The following is a 23,376-nucleotide window of genomic DNA, read 5'->3' as shown; positions in this document are numbered from 1 at the left end:
ATTTTTGGATTTCAGTTTAAATTTGTTTTTAAAGAAAGCCTGAGTCAAAAGACATAACTTCAAATTACTTAAATGTTCGACTAATAGCATGAACAAATTTTACTTGTAACTATTATTGCCTGTTAGTTGAGGCAGATCATCATTATCAACTTCATTTATTTAATGCATATATAAGCTATGTAAATAATATGCGAAAGTAAGCACCCTGATCAAAGTATTATGCAAATGAACTTTAAGGAGGAGGAGATGGTAATAAGTGAAAATAGCTCAGAATTAATAATAGCTTAGTCTACTACTGATTGATTGGCTATTATCAAGAGAGGCTTTTTGGTTTTCCCTCTAAAGCCTACCTAATCAGCCTGGATGGGAAGCAAAAGTCTGTTATAACTCCGAGAACCAACTTTACTGGCCAGGGTGATGAAGGCTGGCTGTAATCCAGCTCCAGATTAGTTCAGCAAGAGTCACACTTTAGCTGTAGGAAGATGATACAACTGAAATCTGCCAGCAGGATATTTGCTTTGTATTGTTTTTCTAGTAACAGTGACAGATTTGAGCGTATCCATCGCATAAACTTTCCCCTTGATCCAACACCCTCTTTTGTAATCTGCGACTTTGAAAGCGTTTTTCTCTGCATGAAGCTATTGCATATGATATCAAGACCAGTGACTTGGGCTTCATTTATACCAAGCTTAAGCAACTGGATTAACTAACCCAGATTATTAAATCCAAATGCTGCAATGGATGGGGACTTTCTGTCTTCTGTATAACAGTAACAGAGCTAGGACTTCAATTAAGACTACCGCCCTAAGGTTTTCCAACTAAACTATATTGTCTTTTTTCACATGCGTTCTTCCTCTGCTCTATTATCTTATGATCAATCTACAATTGGCTATATGCAGTCATATATAAAGATGTTGAGAATGCCATGCGAAGATCACTGAAAAATAGGTGACTACTTTCCAACTAGCTTAGAATATGGATTAATAAAAATCAGTGATAATCAAATTATACTAATCAGACATGGAAATGTGGAAGTTGGGATCAAATCCTTGGATAGTCTGGTAAAGTATCGATTAAACAGATTTAAGTTATTGTTCCAAAGGCCTTTCACATCACAGCAAAATTTGCAAAACATATTTCAAAATGGAGAATGGTTACAAATATGGATAGACAAATAAAGTAGGATCTCTGTATTTCTTTTTGAGGATATGAAAATAACAGACATCCATGTCACTAAATACTCAAAATCGAAAGACTATATTATGGAGACGAATGACTTCATGTTTTGCTTATGCTGACATGAAAAGTAAATAATTCTATAACATATAAATGTGAGTATCTGTGCAACTACTTCATGCCCTTCTATTAATATTTGCTAGGCTGTTTTCTACGAATGAATGCAGATTCTACTAAAACTAGGCTCTTAGTACTAAATATGCTTCTAGAAGTTTACATGGTTTATTAACAGCTTTCAGAAAACCACCCCAAATAACCACATATCCCAAGCTTGAGAGGAGCTGTTACCATACACAGTGTTCACCCATATTAGTGAATTCCTTATGAAAATGCCGTATTTTATGAGCTTGTGATGACTGATGATTTTTTTTTCTCACCTTTCGACCAGTTGAATTGTATATCTATGATTATTACTGATTTATAGAAACCAAATTAAAGACTTAGGATGCCATGTTCATTGCAGCATTATTTACAATAGCTACATGGAAACAACCTAAGTCTCTGTCAAGGGATGAACAGATAAAGATGTGGCATATATACATGATGGAGTATTATTCAGCCACGAAAAAGAAGGACAGCTTCTCATTTGTGACAAACTAGATGGACCCTGAGGGCATTATGCTAAGTGAAATAAGTCAGACAGAGAAAGACAAATACTATATGATATCACGTATATGTGAAATCTAAAAAAGCTGAACGCATAGAAATAGAGATTAGAATGGTGGTTACCAGGGGCTGAGGGTGGGGGAAAGGAGATCAAGATGTTGGTCAAAGAGTACAAAGTTCCAGCTATTAGATGAATAAGTTCTGGAGATATAACGTATAGCATAATGATTATAATTAATAATACTGTATTATATACTTGAAAGTTGCTAAGAGAGTCCTTAAATGTTCTCACCACAAAAAAGAAATGGTAATTATGTGACCTGAAACAGTTGTTAGTTAATGCTATGGTGGTAATCATTCTGCAATATATGTGTATCCAATCAACAGACTGTACACCTTAAACTTACATTATGCTATATGTCAATTATATCTCAATAAAGCTAGGGAAAAAAATAAAGACCTTGGAGAAACTCTATGTAAATATACAAATGGAAAGCTAGCTTCCGCGCTGAGTTTTTTCAAGAATTATACTAAAAAGGACATGACGTGTAGCAACTAACTTCATATACAACTTAAAAATGTTAATCTTTTGAGAGTACAGTTAAATTACTCTTTCAGATGCATTTTGTAAAAGTGAATAAAGAAATTCAAGAAGGAAGAAACACATTTTAGATTCCATTTACTGATACCACTTAACAATACATTCATAGAAGATCTTAACAGGCAGTGCTAAATGATATTCTAGATTTATTACACAGTCAGAAGTACCTCTTCATTAAAACTTTTAGCAATTGAGAACCATATGAAAAATTCTATAAATTTAGGCATTTATATATTTTGGCTCTTGTGTTCTATGTGGAGAAGAAAGATAAAATAATCAAAGAAGTCTTAGTTCATTTTTTAATAGTGCATTAAGATTTGCATTACTAATTTACTTAGTCACGTGATGCTAGCATTTTAGTGGTTACTGGATAACTAAGCAGGCTATCAGTGTGTGTAATTTCTGAATTTAATTCAAGCAATCAGTGATAAATCAACAGTATTTATTGCCTTTTATGTGTCTAATATTTTGGGGGACATAGATGTATATGACATTTTACTCATCCTCAAAGAAAATTCTATCCTAATATTGGAAAAAATCCAATATCTAAGGAACAATTAACCAGTCACCTGATTCAACAAATGTTTATTGCACACCTACTATGTGTCAAGCACTCTACCAGATGATGTGAGTTCAAGGATGAATAAGCACGGCTATTGCTCTCAAAAGGCTTACAAGCTAGTGGACTAGAAATATCTTTATGTCTTCCTATTCCTTTGCTCTCTAAGCTACATAGTGAATAATCATCTCATTTCTTCTATCCCAGTCTTTCTCTATAGATTCCTTCCATTGTCACTACCATGACCTCACACAAGGACACTAAATCCCTAAGTGCTTCAAGGTCAAAGCAGATGCCCCTCCCTCTGCTCCTTCTCCACTCTCCACGGCCCACTCCTATTCTCTGGAAGGATGAGCGATGTGTGCTCCTCAAGGAGGCCTCCTCTTCTGATCCAGCTACACCACCACCTCCCTACTCCCTCTCACTGTGATCTCTTCTTTCGTGATACTTTTCTTAACAGTAATTATACAGTTATTTATGAAACTATTTTTGTTATTCGCCCACTTAAGTTTAAACACCATGAGAACAGAGACTTTTTCCTGTTTACTGATGTATCCACAGTGCCTGGCACTCAAATATGTCGAAAAAGTGTAAAGGGAAGATCAGAGAGTGCTGAAGTAGCCATGGAGATAGCTGGGGCTCCCAAAGAACCCCATGGATCACTACCATACTGCTTATATATTCTACTGCCTCACAGAGCTCCTTGAGGGCAATCTTACTCACTTTGTCCTGGCACACAGACATGCACAATAAAAGATTTTGAACAAATGAGCATTAAAGTGGACCTATACATGGATACCTGCCAGAAACAGCTGGTCATGCTTAGTTTGACCACTGACTGCTTTTGTGTGTGACTCACAGTGATTTTATATAAATAACTTGTTAGTTAAATGATTTCTAATCCATGTGATTATATAATGTATATACACACATGTAAAAACACTCCACAAAGATAATTGTGCCTTCCAGGTGCTCCTAGCCTCTGACATGTTTTTAGAATCACTGGTTTACAGCAGAGCTACTTCTAATCTCTTTACCTTCAGATAAAATTTAGAACCTACTTTTGAACTATTCAGGGCCTAGAACATATTTTGCAGAAAATACCTTTGAAGCTATTCGAAAGTTTCAACTTGCTGCTCCCAAGAAATGACTTTTGTTATGAGGCCCCCTCTAGATACTAAGTTGCTGTACCCTTACATGCAAATCTGAGAACTCTTAGACAAGTGTTCCAAATGTTTGCTCATGCCATGATGGTTTTGGAAATATAAAGGTTAGCTCTAAGCAGAATTAAAATCATTAGCTAGCTACTTGGTAAACACATGGATTGTATTCTTAACTATATTACTAGATCAATAGACTAAAGAGCAAAGAAAGTATATAATGTATAAGTTCATTGTGTCCTATACTCATACAAATTACCCAAATCTAAGATTCTCTAATAATTTTCCTTTGCTCGCAGCTATGTAATCAAGAAAACTATGACTACACACATACACACAGAAGTATACACACTAAACGCTGTTAAGATATTTGTCAATGTTAATAGTCATAAAATCAACATGACCGTGTTGACCTAACCTAAATACATAACACATTCTCAAATGAATTAAATGCCTACAGACCTACTATTATTGGTGAATTTCAACCAAACATTTAAAGATTCATAACCTATTTTTGTGCCAAATAATGAATGAATTTTGTCAATTATCATCTTTTTCAAGTTTGGTCTCCATATGGAGACTTAAAATTTCTTCAAGATAGATTAGAGAAAGACTGGGGCAGAGAAGCAAAGGATTAGAGTCAAATTCTAATTCTAGTATCCATAGATTTTAGAAAAATTCCCTAACCTCCTTACACCTCAGATTTTTTTTTTCATGAAAAATGGGGAAATTGTATCTGTTCTGCTTCTCATGAGACAATTCTAAAACAAAATGAGTCGAGATAAAACTATAAAAAAATTAAAAATTATAAAAACAGAGATTTAAATATAAACCCATCTGGGCCCTTTAATGAATAGACTTCCATATACCCCATACCACCAAATCTTTAGAAGTACTAAGGATGGTGCACATAGCCTAGCATTCAGAGCTCTGAACTGAAATATACTATTACAAGATGATTTCTTGAGGAAGAAAAACAAAGGAAGAACAAAGATGATCTTCTCAACTGGTATCACTGAACTTTAGTGAATTAAAAGTAAGGAGTATTCTTCCCTGGCCTTTTAGGGCATAAAGCTTTCTTTCTATAAATTAGTCTAGAACTTTGTATTAGACTGTGAGGTGTGACTCACAGGTGAGACACCAAACAACACTATTTGAGGTGTTAAATGCCTATAGTATTATTTCTAGGTATAGCAATCTATCATTTACTAAATTCTGACATCTTACTTTCCCAAAGGACAGCATACCAGACACTTCACCAGTTTCCACTGGTTGATACCATGTTTCAAAGTGAGCCACTACATACAACAAGTTTCTTTCAGTTTGCCGTTTATGATTTAATACTGCTAAAATCCATTCCCAAGTATAGAAGATTTAATTTTCATTATGGGTTTCAATCTATGAGTCTAGTTATTAGATAGGATTATAGTTCAGAAATTTATCCCATTGTAATAATCCATTCCAGGACATACAGTGTTCTGCTCTGGCCTGTGCTGGTGCTCTCATTTTAAATGAACCTATTGTTGAAAAGTAATAGCTTATGAATCACATATTTTGAATCCATAGTGCCATCAGGAAGGAATTTGAATAATTTTAATTATGTGTGCACATAATACAAAGCATAGGACACTATACTTCTTCCTCATGTTCTATTTAAAGACAGAGATGGATAATTTGACTTACGTAATAGGTTCTTTTATGCAGCACAGTAACATTATCAATGTTTTTAATGATTATAAACTCAGTACTAAATCTCATGCCCAGCCACAGAAGACCACACAGGACATCTTACTCATTTCCTGGACTAAAGGTAGGCTCACCTGAAGATAATTAAGAGACAGGGCCTTAGAAATTATTACTCACTCCTCTCTTTTAGTCAATAGATGAGGAAGCCAGTTCAGAGAGATGAAGTGACTTGCCTAAGGGACTACCACAGGTGGCACAGCCAGAAGAACCCAAGTTAATCCCTTTATTTTTGAGAGGGATACGATGGTAAGAATGTGCTTTATTTTTAGAGACCAACAAAATGATCACAAAACCATTATATTATTCACATTTCCTCCCAGGAAATTATTCTCTCTAGAATTAAATCAGGCTCAGGGTGTATTCTATAAACTGTTCCCATAATAAAATCGGCACTGATACAAGAGAGTCCTTCTAAGTTTCCAAGATCAGAAAAGTAATACTGTCAAGGTAATGACTAATACTGTTATATTTCATTATTTCTGAAGCACACGTTCACAAACTGTAATATTTACTTTCTGTGATAGATTGGCTAGAAGAGCACACATATTATATTAGATGCTATCATATTTTGGGGAAAAAGAATGCACTCTTTCTCTAAATTTTTTAATAAAAAAATAACAGTATTAGCGGCCGGCCCCAAGGCTTAGCAGTTAAGTGCGCGCGCTTCGCTATTGGAGGCCCAGGTTCGGATCCTGGGCACGCACCGACCCACCACTTGTCAGGCCATGCTGTGGCGGCATCCCACATACAGCAACTAGCAGGATGTGCTACTATAACATACAACTATCTACTGGGGCTTTAGGGAGAAAAAGGGAAAAAAAATAAATTAAATTAAAAAACAGTATTAGATTCCATTTTCGGTGTAAAAAAAAATCAGTAGGGCCAATAGAAACCAGGTTCAGAATTATTTTTAAAGGAGCTTTATTTTTATTAATGCTTATATTTAAAATTTTATCAATAATTTCATAATTATCCTCAAACTAGCTCACTGTTTACATAGTGTTTTTCTCATTATTAAGAGGTTAGAATTGCCAAAATATTATTCTTGCTGTAGTAACCAAACATATGAGCATTAAACTGGATAAAGAATAATACACTATGGACCAATCTATATCATTCCTATCAATAGTACGTATAAACATGTGCATAAAATGCTTAAATGAGGGCAGACTATGAAAGTTATAAGGGGGAGCAATAACAGGGACAAACTGAGTTGGCCAAAGAAAGCCTTCTTCTATAGTTCCCACCCCTACACCAGTTAAATGTGTTAACAAGTTAGCATAAGCGAGTGAATTGTGTGGTGTATATGGTAGGAGGGAGCAACAGGACCTCTGCAGAATGAAAGTGCGCAAGGCTCATCTAAAGCTATTAAATTTTTACGGGCCGGCCCCGTGGCTTAGCGGTTAAGTGCGTGCGCTCCGATGCTGGCAGCCCGGGTTCGGATCCCGGGCGCGCACCGACGCGCCGCTTTTCCGGCCATGCTGGGGCCGCGTCCCACATGCAGCAACTGGAAGGATGTGCAGCTATGACATACAACTATGTACTGGGGCTTTGGGGGAAAAATAAATAAATAAAAATTATTAAAAAAAAAATAAATAAATAAAGCTATTAAATTTTTAAAAAAGTGAAGCATACACAAATACTTAATCAAAATGATTAAGTGCCTTCTTAATCCCAACGCACTTAACCTAGGACTATGTCCATTCCCTTATTTAGAGCATATAGAATAAGTTATAAAACAAACAATTAAATAATATAGTAATTCAGAAAAGATTTTCTAAATTATTTGTTTACGAATACCAGATCATAAGCTTGAATCCCTAAATTCACTTTGAATTGATTTGTCTTTTGATACTATGATGTAGTGAGAACAAAGCAGGATAAAGCAGACATTTGATAGCAATTCTAAAGCCTCACTCTGGGAGCAATTATCTGATAATTCATGTGCTATATCTAATGCTTGACTTGCAAAAATCGGGTTGGTTGATTTATGTGAAACAGAAAATTCTATAGAATTACTTCCCAAAATATGTTATGAAAATGAAATTATACAAATGAAATCAAATTCTTCAGGCTATCAAGAATTGTCTATGCATGAATTTTAACTCATACTTAAACATTTTCCTTTATGCAGATTTTCTTTTTTTTAAATATTTATTTATTTATTTATTTTTCCCCCCAAAGCCCCAGTAGACAGTTGTATGTCATAGCTGCACATCCTTCTAGTTGCTGTATGTGGGACGCGGCCTCAGCATGGCCGGAGAGGCGGTGCATCGGTGTGTGCCCGGGATCCGAACCCGGGCCGCCAGCAGTGGAGTGCCCGCACTTAACTGCTAAGCCACGGGGCCAGCCCAGTAGTCCTATTTTTAATGAAACTATTACTAAGATTTCACCTCTATCTAATAAGAGAGTTTTACTCAGTTTTTATCAAAGTCTAAACTCTGGGCCTCTGTATATGCTTGAACTTTGTTTCAAGATTTTCATTTTTTTTTCTTTAAATTGTATCTATTTCATTGTATTTTTCATTTTCTATTCATTAGAATTTGATGAGATGGGTTACCTTTTATCTCTCTAAGAAGTATGAATAATTAGATCTCAACTAAACAAAAGGGGAAACCAGACACTTGTACTTTAGCTTTTCTTTAATTACTATTGTATAAAAGCTCTCGGTTGAAAAAAAAAAATCAATGCAACATTTCATGCATTTAAATTATTTATACAAGGATGCTCAGTGATAAATCAAATACAACTTCATTATCTTCCATTTTAATACACCTAATATCCATTCATAACTATAGGAAAGCACTTGTAAATTTTAAAATAAACAAAATCTTATGATTATAGAAACTATCAACAAAGAGAGGGTCAAGAGTTGTTAATTCTACACTTCTCTCAGGAACATTTAAAATTTCCCTCACAACATCTCTGTGAGGTGGGGAGTTAAGTGTTCTCATATGACAACAAAAGAAATGGACCAAGATATGAGTATCAGATTACATGGAGGAAAATGGCTACACTAAGTCCTAAAAGAAACAGCATCTATGACCCAGTTCTACTTTGAAGTCCAGGAAAATTAGGTTGCTTATTTTTCAGTTTTTTTCAGGAATAAGAGCTATTTTGATTCTCAAGAAACAGAAATTTTTCTTCATCAAGGACTTTTAAGTCTTCTGAAAATTAAGTGGAGGAAGTATAATAGCATTTTGCCAAAGGAACAAAACACCAGATGCCAGAGCAAGTCATTTTTTTCTTCCTCTCACGGAAATACCTGAAATGCTGTCTAGGCTTACACAGGAATTAAACGGCTAAGGATCTTCTTTAAAGGTACTACTTCTTTTGACTCTTCAAACTTAAAACTGTGATGATTGGGTCTTTTAAAATTGTCATGTTGCTTCCATGTTAGTTACTCTCTCTCAGTCAGGGACTATTTGCATCTTTTCAATTAAGATAAACTGCAGATCCTCTTCTTCCATGGGAAATGGTGACTCTGATAAGTTCCAAAACTAAAGGTGGTCACAGAAGTCATCTACCAAGGAAAACTGGCTGTCTCCGCAGAAGGAAAAAAATCCAATTTGGAGAACTGATCTTGTCTGACTTTCCAAAAAACTATCCAGTAGGTATCAGGATGTAGGGAAGTAAGGAGTCCAGCTTTTCCACAAAAAGAAAAAAAAGTCCAAGCAGAAATTTTTTAACAAGTGGGACATGGAAGAAAGGGAAGGGAGTCTATTTAGGTACGTCATTTTTCTTCTTTAATATTTCTGCCTAAGATACCTCTCTTTCTCCAAAAAACCCAAAATGTGGGAATATGTCTAGTACTAGTTGAGGGCTTGACACTGGTAGGTCCTGTGGGCTGCGAGACCTCTAAGATAAGGTGCATCTCCCATCCTTGCTATGGAAACTAAGACTTTCTGACCATATGTAATTACGACAGAATGGCTCAGCTACACTTTTTAAAAGAAGCTGAAAAGGTATGACTACTATACAACAGCAGTGTCCTTGGACTCTGCACCCAATGATATGGTTCTTCACATAATTTAACAAATTTCTATATCCATTCTCTATATATCTAGAGAAAAAAAATCTATTATTTCATAGAGCCACAGATGCCTTAGGTGTTCTCTTTAATAGTAACCTAGCTTGTAAGTAAAGCATACCCTAGAACAACCCAATTACACAAAACCATTAAGTCATAGGATTGAATATAATTTCTAAAGACACTTTTATTAACATGCTTTTCCATTAACCTCATGTTATAGACTCCAAAGTAGCTATGAAGGAAATCTCTCTCTCTATGTCTAAGGTTTCATATTAAGTATCAGGGAGAACTTTTATTGTTGAAAATTAAAATTAAAAAAAAAAAAAACCTTTGGTGCCCCAGGTAAATGAGACTAAAAAAATTGGGCTTAATTTAGTGAGTGATGTAGTTTTCTACTTTGTATGCAGAGGCAGCCTTTAAAATGTCCTACAACATGATTGTTAACAGCCCTATACTGCTCAAAGGTTGATGTACAAGTATGCTGAAAACTCTTTTAGACTACACAGATCCCAAACACAACCCCTCTATGTTACACCGGGTAGAACCCTGTTGACATAAAACAAGTATTGACCACATAATTGATCATTTAAGATAACCATCAGCTAACATTTCTATAATCTTTTAAGAAAAAATACAAGTCTTTTTCTAGAGTAATAATTACACTAGGAATCAGTTATACGAAATGAATAACTTTTCATGTGTATACTTCTATTCATATTTAATAAGAACATGCTTTACAGTCAATGAAATAATGCCATAATTTATCTAGTATCATTTTTTAAAGAATATTTACACTCTTTCTCTTTTTAAAAAGCACATATTTTCTTTTAATGAAAAAAAACCACTGATAAAAGTTAACTATATCACTTACAAAATCAGATAAAGAAGTAAATGTACCCCTACTCCCACAGTCTATAAAAGCTGCTTCACATATTTCGGAGAGACAAAAAGCTAGAAAAAAGGACCATTTCATACTTTTAGAAAGGAAAACTGAGGCCTACTGGTGAGCTTTTAAAAAACAGTGATAGTTCTATAAGAATTCTTCCTCTCAGTTGAGTTCTTTTTTCCTTTAAAATAAACTATCAATTACCTTTTAAGAAGTAAACATAAGGAAAGCATATTGCCACATTTGTCAGAGCACAGATTCCTAAAGCTACCAATTGAGGGGAGGCAATCACTAACCAATCAGAATAAACATTAATAGGAAAAACACTAAAAAACTAGCAATATAGGGGAAATTCCTCAACCTGATAAAGAGCATCTACAAAAAACCCACAGCTAATATCATACTCAATGGTGAAAGACTGAAAGCTTTCCCCACTACCATCAGGAACAAGATAACGATGTCCACTCTAGTCACTTCTATCCAGCATTGTACTGGACATTCTAGACAGGGCAATTAGTCAAGAAGATGAAACAAAAGGCATCCAGATTGGAAAGGAAGAAGTAAAATTATCTCTATTTGCAAATGACATGATTTTGTATACAGAAAATCCTAAGGAAGCTACTAAAAAATTATTAAAACTAATAAATGAGTTTAGTAAGTTTACAGGTTATAAGATCACTATACAAAAATCTATTGTATTTCTATATACTAGCAAAAAACAATTAGAAAATGAAATTAAGAAAAGAATTCCACTAACAACAGCATCAAAAAGAATAAAATACTTAGGAATAAATTTAATCAAAGAAGTACAAAACGTACTCTGAAAACTAAACAACACTGTTGAAAGAAATTAAAGAAGGGCTAAATAAGTGGGAAAACATCCCATTTTCATGGATTGATAGATTTAACATTGTTAAATCGCTATCCAAATTGTTCTACAGATTCAATGCAACTCCTATCAGAATCCCCCCTGGCTTCTTTGCAGAAATTCACAAGGTGAGCCTAAAATTCATGTGGAAATTCTAGGGAGTCAGAATAGTTGAAACAATCTTGAAAAGGAAGAATCAAGTTGGAGGACTCACATTCCCAATTTCAAAACTTACTACAAAGCCGTAATAATAAAGACAGTGTGCTACTGGCACAAGAATAGATAGATCAGTGGGATAGAATTAAGAGTTCAGAAATAAACCCTCACCTTTATGGTCAACTGATTTTTGACAAGCATGCCAAGACAATGTACAGGGAAAGAACAGTCTTTTCAACAAATGGTGCTGGGGGGCTGGCCTGGTGGCGCAAGCGGTTAAGTGCGCATGCTCTGCTGCGGCGGCCTGGGGTTCGCCGGTTTGGATCCCAAGCACACACCAACGCACTGCTTGGCAAGCCATGCTGTGACGGAGTCCCATATAGAGTGGAGGAAGATGGGCACGCATGTTAGCCCAGGGCCAGTCTTCCCCAGCAAAAAAAGAGGAGGACTGGCGGATGTTAGCACAGGGCTGATCTCCTCAAAAAAAACAAAAACAAAAACAAAAACAAATGGTGCTGGGACAACCAGATATCCACATGCAAAAGAATGAATTTGGGTCCCCATCTCAGGTCATATACAAAAATTAACTCAAAATGGATCAGACCTAAATGTAAGACTTAAAACTATAAAACTCTCAGAAGAAAACATAGGTGTACACCTTTGTGATCTTCAACCAGGCAACGGTTTCTTAGATATGACACTAAAAGCACAAGAAATAAAGGGAAAAAAATAGATAAATTGGACTTAATTAAAATTAAAAACTTTTGTGTTGCAAAGGACACCATCAAGAAGGTGAAAAGACAACTCACAGAATTGGAGAAAATATCTACAAATCATTTATCTGATAAGGGGTTTATATCCAGAATATACACTCATACATTCTTAACGACGGGGATATATTTTGAGAAATGTGTTGTCAGGCGATTTTGTCGATGTGTGAACGTCACAGAGAGCACTTACACAAACCTAGACAGTATAGCCTACTACACACCTAGGCTATCTGGTACTAATCTTCTGGGACTACCGTTGTATACGCGGTTTGTTGTTGACTGAAACATTATTATGCGGCACATGACTGTATAAAGAATTACAGCTCAACAACGAAGAGATAAACAATCCAATTAAAAATGGGCAAAGGATCTGAGTAGCCATTTCTCCAAAGAAGATATACAGGTGGCCAATAAGCATATGAAAAGATGCCCAAGAACATTAGCCATCAGAGAAATACAAATCAAAACCACAATGAGATACCACTTCACACTGAATAGGATGGCTATAATCAAAAAGACAGATAGCTATAAGTGTTGATGACGATGTGGACAAACTGGAACACTTATACACTGCCGGTGGGAATGTAAAACGCTACAGCTGCTTTGCAAAAATAGCCTGGCAGTTCCTCCAAAAGTTAAATATAACGTTACCATAAGACCCTGTAATTCCACTCCTAGGTATATCTCCAGAGAATTGAAAATGTATGTCCACACAAAAATTTGTACACAAATGTTCATAGTAGCATTATTCATAACAACAGTGGAACTTTCAAAAAATGGGAACAACCCAAATGTCTATCAACTGATGAGTGCATTAATAAATGCCGTGTATCCAAACAATGGAATATTATTTGGCAATAAAAGGAAATGAAGTATTGAGACATTCTACAACATGGGTGAACCTTGAAAACACATGCTGAGCGCAAGATTCACAAAAGACCATATATTGTTATGATTCCATTGATATAGAATGTCCAGAACAGGCAAATCTACAGAGATAGAAAGACTGCCTAGGATTGGGGGAGGTGGAGTGTGTGTGAAGGGGAAAAGGCGATTGACTGCTAACGAGTACAGGGTTTTGGGGGAGGCGATGAAAATGTTCTAAAACTGATTGTGGTGATGGTTGCACAACTCTGTGAACACACTAAAAACCACTGAATTGTACACTTTAAATAGGTGAATTGTTTAGCAGGTGAATTATTTCTCAATAAAGTTGTTATTAAAAATATTAATGGGGGGCCGGCCCCGTGGCTTAGGGTTAAGTGCTCGCATTCTGATGCTGGTGGCCCGGGTTCAGATCCCGGGTGTGCACTGACGTACTGCTTCTCTGGCCATGCTGAGGCCGCGTCCCACATACAGCAACTAGAAGGATGTGCAGCTATGACATACAACTATCTACTGGGGCTTTGGGGGGAAAAAATAAATAAATAAAATTATTAAAAAAAAATATTAATGGGAATATTAATAGCTAAGTGGATCCCGTTAGAATTAAAAAGGTAAACTAATTATTCTCCATATTGGTATCTTTGTTAGCCCTGTCTCGTATATGGTATATTTTTGATGTTAATGATCAAGTTGCACCAACTTATTTACCCCTTTCTGTCATCTCAGTAACAGTAAAAGCATATGTACTTACTGGTTCAAAAAATTTATTCATTCTCTATTATATATCTAAATGGCTAGAAACTATACAGGATACCAAGAAATTCAAGTCAACGAGGCTTAGTCCAGAAGCTAAGAATCTAGGAGGAGAGTTTAGCAAGTAATGGTAAATATGTGTTGAACAATGATAAAAATCGAGATGATAAGTATCTGAAATATACAGAAAACAAACCCCCTGGAATTTAGAAGACGGAGAGCTGCCTTAACCAGGATGGACCCTAATGATCAATGCCTCTGGAGACCTCTCTGATCTAAGCTAGCCATTAGCAAGTGGTAATGCTGAATACCTCTTCCCTGGACTTGCTTCCACTTCTGTAAGATGAAGTGGCAGGACTACGTAATAGTGAAAGTTCCTTCTATGTTCAAAATTATAAGATCAATGTCTAGACTTCAGTTTAGGCCAGAGTCATCAAAATGAACTGTTTTGTCTACACTGGATATATGGCCAAGCTAAACTGTCACAATGGAAAATGACAAACTGATAGAAAACAAATAAAAGTAAAATGTATATTCATTTCAACTATTTAGTCATATCTTCATTTTACACACCCTACAAGGAAGGTAGGCTCTCAAGCATGACTATTTTCAATACCTTTCAGTGAATTAATTGTCAGCTTATTTCCAAGTGCAGTGTGAGGCTAATGTGTTATCCCATGAAGCAAGAGTTGGCCCCAATCTTTACTTCAGCCAATTGTACACAGTACAATTCTCAATTTTAAAAAATCTCTAGTCCTTAAATTCACTTCTTTGAGTCAAACTTGGGCTGACCTTTATAAGAAATGAAATTTTCAAAAATATATTTTGGTTATAATTGGTTTTTAAAACAAAAAATATAAATATCATCTAATTTTACAGAAAATACATTATCGAATCACTCTGCACTGCTGTTTAAGTAAGGAAAAAATTTTCCACAAGAAAAGGATGAAAAATTATTCTATTACAATGAAAATGCACATTGTAGCATCCTTCACATTATTTAGGTACTTGAGAACATTGTTTAATAACATACTATCTTTAAAATTTCTTCACACAAACTAAAAAATTCTGAAGAAAATTAGAATAAATCAGTTAAACTCAAGACTTAAGTTTGATAAGAGTGACTGATTTTCAAAGACTATAACTAGTTTTATATTTTAGCTTGAAGGTCTTATGAACTTGTAGGTGTAACTTTAGCTGACTGAAGCACCTTACCCACAGGCATTCAGAGCATGAACTCTATTTCTGTGAGGGAAATTGGGTCATTCACATGCTTACTGAATGTCTATCGTGGTAAGCACAAGGGATACAAATGAATAAAACACAATCCCTGCTCCAGGAGACAGTGAGACGTTAATGTTAGCCTCCATATATCACTACGGAGGCAATAGGGATTTAACAGAGGAGGACACCTAATTCAGTCTGAGGGCATGAGAGAGCTTACTGGAGGAGATGATGCTGGAGATTACAGGATACAGAGGGGATGACCCAACAAGGGGTTGACAAGTTAGAGGTAGAGGTGGGGTGGGAGGAAGTATGGAGTGAGTGAGTGAGTGTATGTATGCAGCCATTGCAAACAGAAGGAAAAACACTCCAAAAACAAGGGAGCAAAGACTTGCAGATGAGCAATAGCACAATTGCTTGGTTATATGTGGAGGACTACAAGCAATTTGGAGTAACCTTAGAGAAGCACAAGGTGATGAGGCTGGGGAGGCCTCATCTGACAACCATGGACTGGTCTACATACACCACGCCACTGAAATATTTTAAGGAGGAAAGTGACATGGTCAGATTTTGTGTTTGAGAGAACCAGTAACACTTATCAGAGTAATATGTCACCAAAGAGGAAATATCCAGGATTCTAAATCTGCAAATCATATTTGCAAAAAAATTGCAAAAAAAAAAAAAAATTTCCCAAATACCTCCACCAAGAGGTATTGGGTATTATATATGGGTATTACAACAACAGATATCACTAGCTGGGAATTTGCTTAAAATCCTTACCTTGGGCTAAACCATATGTTAATCACAAAGATTCCTTTTGAACGTCTAGACTAGAAACCAGATGGGTCATCTAGTCTCCATCTCTCTCTTTGATCTTATTTTTTAAAAACTTTAATATCTTCAGATGAACCTTGCACACTCCACTTTACCACAGACCTCACAATTCCTTACTGTCATATACACGACAGATTTCACACATTTATGTGGTTTGCTTGGCCTCTGCCTTGTGTTCACACCTTGATCTTGTCCCTTACTACTCTAACAAGAAGATAAAAAGCCAAATCCAAAGGAAGAACATTTCTCCCTTAGACCAACAACAGAACTGTCCATATCACACACCTCTCTTCCAAAGGAATCCCCACTTTGGTCTTCTAAGAACAGAAAAGGAGGGAAAAAAGTAATTTTTTAAAAGCCCTCTACAGGAAAGAGATCATAATTAATCTAGGGTCAATGTGGTCCATTGTGAATGACCACACCTCTAACTCCAGCTTAAAAATAGACTAACAATCACTAGGGATGGACTGTGAACATTCTTTTCCGGTAATCACAATGGTAAGGCAGAGGGGGAGAAAGGGAAGCGACTAATCCCTGCTGGAGGTAGGTTAGTAGTGTCTTTATCTCATACAAACAGTATGTTTCTTCTGCAAATAACCTATATTAAGTGATAATGCCTGAAAAAACGCTTCAGCAAATTTTTACATTTTCTTGAACATCTTTTAGAAGACATTAGAAGGGAATAAAGTTTAGCTCTAAAAAAATTCAAGATAGGAAATTTAAGTATAGTTATTCAGAAAGCTAATAGACACCGTTGGTCACGAAACTGTATTTTTTATTGCATCTTATTTAAAAATATATAAATTGCTTCTCACTTCCCAGAGAATGCAGAACTGTATATATTATCAAATTACTGTAGCACTTCTCATAAAATGCTATCTGTTCACAATTACGGTACCAGAAATTCTGACATCTCTAAATTGTTGTGTTACGATTTCTCACAAACTGTCTTGGCCTTCAAATTAATTTTTAAGAAGCTAATCTAATTTTTGAGGTTCAATGGTGGAAGAATAATATTATTCAAGTCAATTTTAACTGTAACAATAAAGTGAATCTTACAACTTAAATTTTTCCTCTGCAATTACATCAATGATAAAGCACTTCCCGTGAAATCAAGTCCCAGCTTTACAACACACGGTTTTATCCAAACAAAAGTTATCTGCAGAAGTTATTTCTATTTTGGTTCATAACTATAATCTTACAAGTTTTGCTTACTATCCATAAAAAAGGGAGACAGATGGCACAGATGTGGAGAGTGTAGCACCCAGAGCTCTTAACAGTCATTCACTTTTTTCCTCTGTATCATCTTTGAAGTACAAACTGTATTCGATTGAAGAAAAAGCATTTTTTTGGTATTTTAACATGTAACTAAAATGGTGTGTAAAATTGCCAATGAAATTTAGCTTTTGAGATTGCACAGAAATCATTACTCAGTTTTAAAGTAGTTGCTTTCTGAAACTCTGCTAATGAATGAAGTTAGCCTACTAAACACAAATGGAATGAGCCCACCCAGATTTAATAAATTTTGGTAAAATTATAGTTATAGTGATTAAAGCAAAATCAATATACTAAAGGATAACATTTCTGCATACATCCTTTAATGAATATCTGTTGGAAACACAGGAAGTGACAGAAAAATCTCTTTAACAGAAGATATATGCAGCACCCCCAAAAGGCATTAATTCTAGCAGCACCATGAGAATACATCATCTAATGTTAGAAGAATTTAAATATAACCAGTGCTAGGGCCAGCCCCGTGGCTTAGTGGTTAAGTGCGTGCGCTCCACTGCTGGCAGCCCGGGTTCGGATCCTGGGCGCGCACCGACGCACCACTTCTCCGGCCATGCTGAGGCCGTGTGCCACATACAGCAACTAGAAGGCTGTGCAACTATGACATACAACTATCTACTGGAGCTTTAGGGAAAAAAAAGGAGGAGGATTGGCAATAGATGTTAGCTCAGAGCCGGTCTTCCTCAGCAAAAAGAGGAGGATTAGCATGGATGTTAGCTCAGGGCTGATCTTCCTCACAAAAAAATAAAAAATAAAAAATAAATAAATAAATATAACCAGTGCTTAAAAGAGCCTATATTCCATTAAGATAATCAAATTGTTATTAAAATTTATCAGTATAAAAATAGCTTCACAAACCACTAATGTATATATATGTTCTGAACTCTCAAAAATATAACAGCAGCTATTTATCAATATATTACCGTTATCCGAGGATCATAAATTTACAATGAACACAAAAAGTTTTAGTTTTCAGTATTATATTTCAGTATTACATTCTAACAGCACTGGGATACTATAAAATTAACTATTTCCGACAGAATTTTAGGTAGCTTTAAATCTTAAAAAAAAAAAACAAAACTAGGATTTATTATTATTAAGAAATAACAAGTAAATCCCAGAATTCCACACAGCTGATGCTACGAAGCAAACAACAACTCCTTGGAAGGAGAGAACAAAACCTTCCCCCATATGTATATACTAGTGTGTTAGTATGTAGCTACTTTATTTTGTATGTAGCTAATCTAAGACTCTGGTCTCAAAGGATAACTTGAACACTTCAGTGGGTCAGAGTGTACACCTGCTCAGTCCCAAAAGGATATTATTATTTAGGTTAAAAAATAATTTTTTAAGAAAAAATAGCAATTTCGATAAAATTTAATACCATTTCCCCAAAGAAATTAGTAAATATTTTCTCCCTATTTTACACATCCCTAAACTTGTAAAGGCATTTAAATAAATACACTAAAAAAGTATTAATTTATTGAAACCCATTCAATGAGAATGTTTTTGCATAGTTTATGACAAGGACATAAAACAGTACTATAGCACTTGATTAAGGAGTATTGAACAGTCCATATATTTTATAGCACTTGATTAAGGAGTACTGAGCAGTCCATATATTTTAAAACTTAGTTCAGCACTATAATTAAAAATCAAAGAGTAAATAATTCAAGGTAACCCTATAATGCCACCAAATTAAACAGAATATAAAAAGTTGTACTAGCTTAGTAAACAAGGTTTTAAAAAGTTCAAAAGTAACTTAAAAAAACTATTTGTGGATGAAATTATGATGTCTGGGATTTGCTTTAAAAATTATACAAAAGTGGAAGAGTGAGTAAAAATGAAACAAGACTGGCCATTGTTTTGTACTGTTGAAGCTGGGTGATGTGTTCACGGGAGTTCATAATAGTATTCTCTCATATATATTTGAAAATTTGCATAAGTTTAAAGAGCAACAAAAAATCTTGCTTATCTCTTTAAGTAATATTTTTTAGAAATAAACAAAGCTTACAGAGAGTAAAGAACAAACATATAACCACATTACGAAAATTTTCAGGACCAAAGGACAATCAGGGCCTTCTTTTGGTATGTTAATTAATGAATTCATGAGATTCAGGCATAAAGTTTGAATTTTAAGAAGAGCACAGGGCCGGCCCCGTGGCTTAGTGGTTAAGTGCATGCGCTCTGCTGCTGGCGGCCCGGGTTCGGATCCCGGCTGCGCACCGACACACCGCTTCTCTGGTCATGCTGAGGCCGCGTCCCACATACAGCAACTAGAAGAATGTGCAGCTATGACATACAACTATCTACTGGGCTTTGGGGGGAAAAAATAAATAAATAAAAAAAATCTTTAAAAAAAAAAAAAAAGAAGAGCACAAATTGGCTAAGTAGCTATTACTACAATCAACTCTTAATTAACTTGACTGATTGGTCACTGTTCCCTGTATCCTTCCATCTTTTTTTTTTTTTTAAACATATAGACATTCTAGTGATTTTGCTCCTATTTAGCAGTAAAATGGTATCAACCAGAACAGAGAAACATTGGCAAAATATTTTTTTTTGCTATTTATTCTTTTCTTTGAAATAAGTACTAAGGAAGAAAGGCAAAATAGTTTAAATAAGCCTTTAAAAATACAGATTTTAATTCTCCTCCTTTGCCTTGAAAAAAAAAGAATAGTGTATCAAGTTTAAATACTTGTGAGGTCCAGATTTATTTATTTATTTATTTACTTATTTATCTTGTGAGGATATCAGCCCCGTGCTAACATCTGCTAATCCTCCTCATTTTTTGCTGAGGAAGACTGGCCCTGGGCTAACATCCACGCCCATCTTCCTCCACTTGATATGGGATGCTGCCACAACATGGCTTGCCAAGTAGTGCGTCAGTGCACACCCGGGATCCGAACCGGCGAACCCCGGGCTGCCGCAGCAGAGCACACACACTTAACTGCTTGTGCCACAGGGCCAGCCCCGAGGTCCAGATTTAAATAAAAATTATTTTAATATTCTTTGTTTCTATGTATGAAACACTGATCTTATTTCTACGTAGGTCTCCTAGGATAGGAACAGGATAGGATATTAACTTCCTAACACAACAATGTACTTGTATTGGGGATCTGACTAAAATGCACAGTTAACTAAATGGCAGAACATAGTAGACTCAAAGAGCTGAGCTCTAGTCCTAAAGTTGTTAGTAATGAACTACATATATGAGCCAAGACAACTCACCTAATCTCTGGGATTTAGTCTTCTCAAGTGCCAAAGGTACATGCTTTCAAACTTTGCCATTTTACACTATAATATGGATACACACACAAAATATGGATACTACTGAAACAAAGTTTCTACTCTTAATGTGAGTTTTACTTTCATGTTTCCTATTTGGTTTTATTATATTTCATTTTTCAGAATGCCATGAATAACCTAAGTTGATTTCAAACCACCACAGTTTGGAAAACTCTGGATTACACCGTCTTTGAGTTCTCTTATAACTCTGATACTTTGGGATTCTAACATTAGCTGTAAAATACTTAATCTTCTATCTCAGGTAGAAATCTTGATTTCAGTCAAGTAACCAGGTGAATATTGATTAATAGTGATTAATGTAAAATCAAAACAAGTTCAGAGAATAAGTCTTCTAAAATCCCATAGCTAAGGTATTTTTAAAATAAGAAAGCTATACAATTATGTAATGTCTTTAACATAATTAAAAGCTTGAACAGATCTATTCAGTTTTATTTTCAGAATTCAAATATCTCTATGGCTAACCTATAGATTTAGATTATCTTTTATATTTAGCTTTTGACCAGTAGTCAAAGAAGCTATATCTTCAAGTCAAACTAAGTAACTCCTATTAGACTCCCAAGAACAGAGAAAATCAATAGCAATGACCAATCCCAGTTAGTAACTCCAGATACTAAGGTTTAGCAAAACAATAAACATTTAGAAAATTTTAGGTGCATAAACTAGAAATAGCTTCTAAAAATGTTAAATACAAAAGTTCTTATTTCTAAATGCTACAGGACTCAACAACACGGCTTGTTTAAGTGTTAGCCAAAGAAATCAAGTTTATAATTATGTTAGGTGCAGTTAAGACTATTTATTAAATGAATATGTTAAATATAATTTAATAGAAAGGAAATTTTTTCTTTCCTTAACATAAATAACATATTTTTAAAAACTGCACACTAACTACACTGCTCTTTTTTAACTGTATACCTGAAAAACTTGTATGTTTTACCAATCAATGTGAACATACAGTCTTTCAGATCAGAGGAACTAAAAATTTTCATGTGCCAGTCATTTTTATAGCTGTAGAAAAGAGAATATGCTTCTACTGCAATAGTTAAAGCATCATCTCCATGATAATTCCAAATATGTCTACTACTTTATGAAAATTTATTAGCATTTTTAGGAACAAATTAGAATAGCCTCACAGTCAAATAGTTTTCCCTCATGCATTCCCAATAAAAGCTCGACTAACTTCTTTTTCCTCAGCCTGACCATGAAGTCCCTCAATGTTAGTCTCTAATACGTTTAATCCTAGGCCCCGAACATTCAAGCAACATAAACAAAATTAAAATTCTCTTGAAAAAGAACGTTTAGAATCTCACTTCACAATTCTTCTGAATATGCTAAAGAATTTGATTTTTAAAAAATTGGTCCCAAAAAAGAGAAGCAAAACAAAGGGAAACTGTTTTCTTGATTTTAACTAAAGCTACCTAGTCAAAAGTTTCCAAAGAAAGATAAAAATTAAGATACAGACTGACAGGTACTTGCTTACATTTTCAATACTGCAGTTTCACGGACCTCCTTACATCCTAAAAATATCACAGCCGATAATTAATGCAACTGGTTGGAACACATTTAAGGATAAATTATATCTTTTTAAAGTATAAAATTCTTTTAAAATTCAGAAACGTGAAGTTTTATCTCCCGTTAGCTGGTGTGCAAAAATAAATTTGACATTAACAGGTTCATGCTAGAAGTTACCCCGATGAACTTGTTTCCTTCTGTGAAATCTTAAAGTGAGACCATCTCTAAGACTACAGTAAAGCTCAATTTCAGAGCAGGAAATCTATTTTAAAAAAAAATTTATAACCCTCAAGAACATACATGGGAATGGAAACCAGGTTAGCAAAGGGGGACTTTTAGGGCCTGTGTTAAAAAATAAGTAGAAGGGAGTTTCACTGAAAAATGATTTGTCCTTGAATTACCTCAGTAGCCCTTTTTTTACACAGATAAAGGAAATGTTCACTCCTGTCCATCTAGGCAACTATCAACTATAGATTACTAAAACCTTTCTGAGGATAACACAAACAGTTAAAAAAAAAAAAGTTTGAGCTGGAATTTTCAATCAGGTTGTAACTTGACAAGATTTATCTGAAACCAAATAAATAAGTTTCCACATTTAGACATTTTACTTGGTCATGATGGTTGAAGTGAAGCTGTACCTATGTGAAAACGGCAATGCATTCTGAGCTGGCTCAGCCCTTGGCTCTGAGTTCTGCGTCACGTCGGGTGTTCTTTCCTCGTCTGTCCCATTGATACTTTCTGGTGTTAAAGGAGACTGAAGATCCCCACCTGCTGATTCCTAAAAAAAAAGAATGATGTGCAGATAAAAAAGAGTTATACTCCTGTTAAAATACACAAGATTGTCTTAAAGTTAAAATTGACTCTGATATATGTTGACTTGTGAAATACGGTTATATTTCAATTGAAATTTAGTCAAAGACTTAAAAAATGAAATTTGAAGGAGAAAAATTT

At 35.0% G+C, this 23,376-nt stretch overlaps 1 protein-coding gene across 1 annotated transcript in view; it reads right to left on the bottom strand.

The window, feature by feature from the left end:
• Positions 1 to 23,376, bottom strand: part of HOMER1 (homer scaffold protein 1) — a 118,022-nt gene that overhangs the window by 32,095 nt on the left and 62,551 nt on the right. Inside the window, exon 5 of the mRNA XM_004420420.3 lies at positions 23,064 to 23,203. Within this exon, the coding sequence (XP_004420477.1) occupies positions 23,064 to 23,203 (140 nt within the window). The remainder of the gene's footprint in view (positions 1 to 23,063; positions 23,204 to 23,376) is intronic.

Source organism: Ceratotherium simum, chromosome 4 (assembly GCF_057802395.1).
Source record: "Ceratotherium simum simum isolate JZ-2026a chromosome 4, ASM5780239v1, whole genome shotgun sequence".
NCBI lineage: Eukaryota > Metazoa > Chordata > Mammalia > Perissodactyla > Rhinocerotidae > Ceratotherium > Ceratotherium simum.
The sequence above is the reverse complement of the archived record's forward strand: the minus strand, read 5'-3'. Positions and strand labels throughout refer to the sequence as shown.